General features: G+C 35.4%; 1 protein-coding gene across 1 annotated transcript; it reads left to right on the plus strand.

The window, feature by feature from the left end:
• The first annotated feature begins 129 nt into the window (after positions 1 to 129).
• LOC125034920 (thread biopolymer filament subunit gamma-like) lies at positions 130 to 4602 on the plus strand. Its single transcript, XM_047626970.1, has 7 exons — positions 130 to 148; positions 492 to 560; positions 1632 to 1741; positions 1823 to 1926; positions 2789 to 2927; positions 3542 to 3675; positions 3888 to 4602. The coding sequence occupies exons 1-7, from the start codon at positions 130 to 132 to the stop codon at positions 4186 to 4188; spliced, it is 876 nt and encodes a 291-aa protein (XP_047482926.1). The 3' UTR covers positions 4189 to 4602.
• The last annotated feature ends 398 nt before the right edge of the window (positions 4603 to 5000 follow it).

Here is a 5000-nt window from a genome sequence, read left to right on the forward strand (position 1 = left end):
CTTATATTCACGTCAGTTTTTACTTTATTTATTTTCTTGATTTTTTCACTTCATTTTTTCAGTTTAGTTATTCTCTTAACTTATGCACTTTTTTTTTACGTTGGATTTATATTATAATAAGCATTCATAATGTCTTATTGCATTAGGAGTAATTTTAGTGATATTGTTATTTGTTGATGTCACGTGTCAGCAATTGTTCTTTAGTTAGTATTATTACTCTAAATCATTCAACCTGAAAATTTGAATTATTGTCATTAATATATATATATATATTTATATTTGTGTGTATGTCATATATATAGATATTTATTTATATATATATATATATGTATGTATACATATATATACATATATATTTTTTTCTTTTCTTTTCTTTTCTTTCTATTTTTAACTAATCTGTTTGCTGCAGTAGGAGCAGTGTTGATATGATGCAATTCTGTATTTTTCCTATTATATTTTACAATTACTAATTTCTCTCTCTCTTCAACTAGGTTTTACTGGTACTGGAGGCTACGGTGGTTCAGGTGGAGGAGGTGGAGGTGGAGGAAGTGGATATGGAGGTAAGTGTTGAATGAAGGCATTTTCTATATTCTTATTTCCTTCTGAGATTGATCAGCTTTCGTGTTTCTAAGTTGCTGAATGTGTCAAATTAAAGGACTATTTTTTTTTTTTTTTTTTTTTTTGGAAAAGGAAATACTTGATTTAAAGATTTTTTTGCTTTCGTGATTTTTAATAAAATAATGTAATAATTCCTTTACAATTGCTGTATAAAAATGTATATGTCGTCGCTTCTTTAGGGATATTAAGTGATTTATGTTTTTAAAGATTCACGCATGAGGTAAATTTTATCTATATAAATTTCAAAGGTAGTAAACAACAATAGACTTTTCAATATTTGTCTTTAATCTATTTCTATTTGAAATAGAATTAATGTATACATACCTTCTATGTTATTATTTAATAGTTATGTTTTTTTCTTATGCCACTGTCTTGGATCCTTTAAGTCTATTTATTATTCCAGTATTCTTGCATGCATTTAATTACCCTTATCTATCTACATTATCTATCGTTATTTTTCGTGGTCGATAAAATCCCTCTAGATTTTTCCTCCTTCAGTTTTCTCATATATATGTTTAGCCTTGTTACAACGACACCAATTTTTTTGCTTTTGTTTATATGTGGCAAAGACAATGTCACACAATAAATATAGAAAAAATGAATAGAAAAATTTGACACAAAATAGAAGAAAAAAGTAGGGAAAAAAATTAGCAGTGACCTAAAAACATAAAAAAATAAACAAATGAATAAATAAAAAGTTAGAAAAAAGCAATAAACTTTTGACAAAACAGTCAGACAAAAATTAGTAGACAACAAGTAATGACCTAAAGACACCATGAACAATAACCTTGGGAATAATAACAAAAAAGTAGAACAAAATAGAAAAAAAAATATAGCAAAAAACTCAAGACAAAAGAGAGAGAGAGAGAGAGAGAGAGAGAGAGAGAGAGAGAGAGAGAGAGAGAGAGAGAGAGAGAGAGAGAGAGAGAAAAGTGTACAATAACCTTAGGACCAAAAAGTAGGGGGGGGAAATAGTGATAAATAGAGTCTTCATGAGTACCTATTTCACGCAGGTGGTGGCAGCTTCAGTAGCGGAGGATACGGGACAGGTGGTGGTGGTGGTGGAACGGGCTACGGCGGTAGTGGAAGCTCGGGTGGAGGCGGTGGATCAGGAGGCCACCCGGTCGTGATCGTCCACCAGACCAAGGGTGGAGGTGGTGGCGGTTATTCCGGCGGTGGTGGAGGAGGTGGAGGATACGGTGGAGGAGGAGGAGGAGGAGGAGGAGGGAAGAACGCCGCGTGTACCATCTGCGCCGCGCTGGCTCCTCTGGCTCTCCTTAGCTCCATTCTGCCGCTGCTTAGCTTCGGGTGAGTCTCTGGCAAGTGGATTTCCCCTTTTCTCCTCCAGGTGGCGCTGTAGGTGGAGGAGGTGGAGGATATAGTGGAGGAGGAGGAGGAGCTGAGGTCATCTACATCACCGAACCGAGCGGAGGAGGTCAAGGAAGTGGCTATGGAAGTGGAGGAGGAGGATATGGTGGAGGAGGAGGAGGAGGATATGGTGGAGGAGGAGGAGGAGGATATGGTGGAGGTGGAGGAGGAGGAGGAGGACATAAAGGCAAAGGTGGAGGAGGAAAGGGAGGCCTGTCCGGTGCCCTTTGCTCCGTGTTAGCTCCCCTGGCTGTCCTCGCAACCCTGTTCAACCTGGCGCCCATTGGTATTGGGTTAGTGAGACGCGTTCGAAGTGACTCTATTTATTTATTAGTCAAAGTTGTATTGTTATATAGATAATGATAACAGAGAGTGATGATAAGAATGAGAATAACTTAGTAAAATTTATATAGTTATTTAATTAATAGCCAGAGTAATGATACGAATGAAAAGAACTTTGTAAAAGCTATTTGGTTATTCAGATATTAACAGTAATGATAAGAAGGAAAATAACTAACAAAAATGATATTGATAATAATGATAATCATAATAATGATAAGGTTAATGATAGCAAAAATGATAATGATAACAGTAATCCTAATAATGACAGTAATAATGATGATGATAATGATACTGACAATGATAATGATAATAAAACATAATGATAATAATAACCAAAGACAATAATTGATAACGATTCCTCATATTAATAATCACCGATACCAATTCAAAACAAAACCAAAAAACAAGGGTTAACAAACAGCATGACATAAAACCGGCGAACTTTCTCGTGTCTCTGCAGTTTCGTCACCGTCTCGACCGGCAAAAGACGAAGGAGGGAAGTGCCTGACGAAGTGGTGAACGAAAAACTGAGGGAATTCTCTCAGGTTCAAGAATACGTGCATGAGAATTTCGATGTGGAGGCTGAGAATAACATGCAGGTACTGTGATAATTAGAATGATGTAAGGTGAAGGTGTAATGTATTGTGATGTTTTGTTTTTATATATGGGATTGTGGTTTGGAAAGATGTGGTGTGATAATATTTGCAATGATGTATAATGATGGTGAGATATACTGTAATTTGATAGGACTATATTTTTATACATAAATAATATGATATAATGTCAGGATATTTATGATATATAATGGTGATGTTATATGTAAAAATGGTGTTACTCTCGTGACATGTAATGATGATAGTAAATAGGGTGATAATGTCGGGGAATGATGATTTGTAATATGAGGTGATAATGTTCAATAAAAGAATAACATTTGTAAGGCCAGACATGGATAATATGATGTCATAATATTAATTGTTTTGAAAGGAGGGTAGCATGGTTGATAAAAAAGGGCATTTGTAGAAGACAGAAATGGGAAGATTTCTCATGGGTATCAAGAGGAGAAAAGAACGCTTATAATAAATCAATAATTAAGCTTAATCTAAAAAAATCTGTATGGGAGTATATGGCACAACCTTCCTCTTTTAGAACCTACGAAAATAAATATAACACGAATGACTTCTCGATACTGAATACATGCAACCATCTTTCACAGGAGGACATTGTGGCCAAGTACCTCTCGTGCGCAGGAATGACACACGACGATAACCACTGTTTAGAACACCTCGCTTGTTCTCTGACTGACCCAACGTATAATCATCCCCATGCTGAGAAGGCTGCCATTAGCGCGTGAGTAGCTTTTGTGATGCAGTATCTGCTTTTTTGGGAGGTTGTATGATTGTTTAATAGATGTGTTTTCTTGTTTGATAGATGTGTTTGTGGGTATTATGGGGAAAGGCAAAGTGTTTATGATATATCACGATGTATATCCCATTTTCAGAGTAACTTGTCTCCGACGTTCCTAAAAGATTGCATATATGATCCCTCACTCTTCCTCACAGGATCCTGCACACCATCATGGGCAACCACAAGCTACCGCAGTACCTGAAGGATCGACTGGCAGCTGCTGGGCACGTGGGGCGTCAGGAACCGGGCACGTGCTACCGTTTCCCCTGCCAGAATGCTGCCTTGCCGACGAGTTCCTTCGCCTCCTCCAGCCTGAGCTTCAATATAGGGGAGGCTTCGCGACCGGGGAATGAGGTGGCGGAGGACTCGGGTTATGAGGAGGCTTATAAAGAAGGATCTTCACACACCAAGCACTGGGGGAAAACATCGAGAGAAGCAAGAAAGAATAAGGAATAAAACAGAAAAAAAACATACATGATGTAATCATGTTTTAATCTTGTTGGTGTTTTATTTTTGTTTTGTTTGTTTGTGTTTTTCTGTGTGTGTAATATAGAGAAACAATGTTATCATTAGTTGCTACAAAATAAAAATACACTCTGATTAATTAGACCAAATTATACTTGTTGTAGAAGCTTAAAGAATTCTTCCAAGTTCTTAATAATTAGTCACCAACACCAGTTACTATTTAAGCACCATAATTTATAGTGAGGTTCCTATCTTTAAGGTGACATAGGTACCTAGATATAGCATGTAAACACACAAGAATATATCTCTTTCGTTTACTGAGCGGTAGAGCAGCACGTGGCTTCCTTCCTAAGTCGGTAATTGTTGTTGACTTTTGTCGTTGATAATAAATATGTTACATAAAAATATACTTTTTATTTGCACATACCTTGTACTCTGTTTAAAATCCACTAAGTTGTAGTTTTACATGTACGTGTGCGCATACACACACAATATATGTGTGTGTGTGTATGAGTATGCAATATATATGTGTATATACATTTGTGTGTATATACATATATATATATCCATAAATATATACATATACAAATATATGTGATTGTGTGTGCATGTATGTGTACAAACATATGTGTGTGTATGCATGAAGGTATGTATGTATACACGTATGTGTGTGTGTGTGTATATATATATATATATATATATATATATATATATATATATATATATATGCATATATATACATATATATATATATATATATATATATATATATATATATGTGTGTATATATATAGATAGATAGA

This window comes from Penaeus chinensis, chromosome 2, assembly GCF_019202785.1.
Source record: "Penaeus chinensis breed Huanghai No. 1 chromosome 2, ASM1920278v2, whole genome shotgun sequence".
Taxonomy (NCBI): Eukaryota; Metazoa; Arthropoda; class Malacostraca; order Decapoda; family Penaeidae; genus Penaeus; species Penaeus chinensis.

Coding starts and splice junctions, on each gene's coding strand:
- LOC125034920 (XM_047626970.1), top strand. Junction 1,742..1,822: donor GTGGATCAGGAGGCCACCCG/GTCGTGATCGTC, acceptor GGATACGGTGGA/GGAGGAGGAGGAGGAGGAGG. Junction 3,676..3,887: donor GAGAAGGCTGCCATTAGCGC/GTGAGTAGCTTT, acceptor TCTTCCTCACAG/GATCCTGCACACCATCATGG.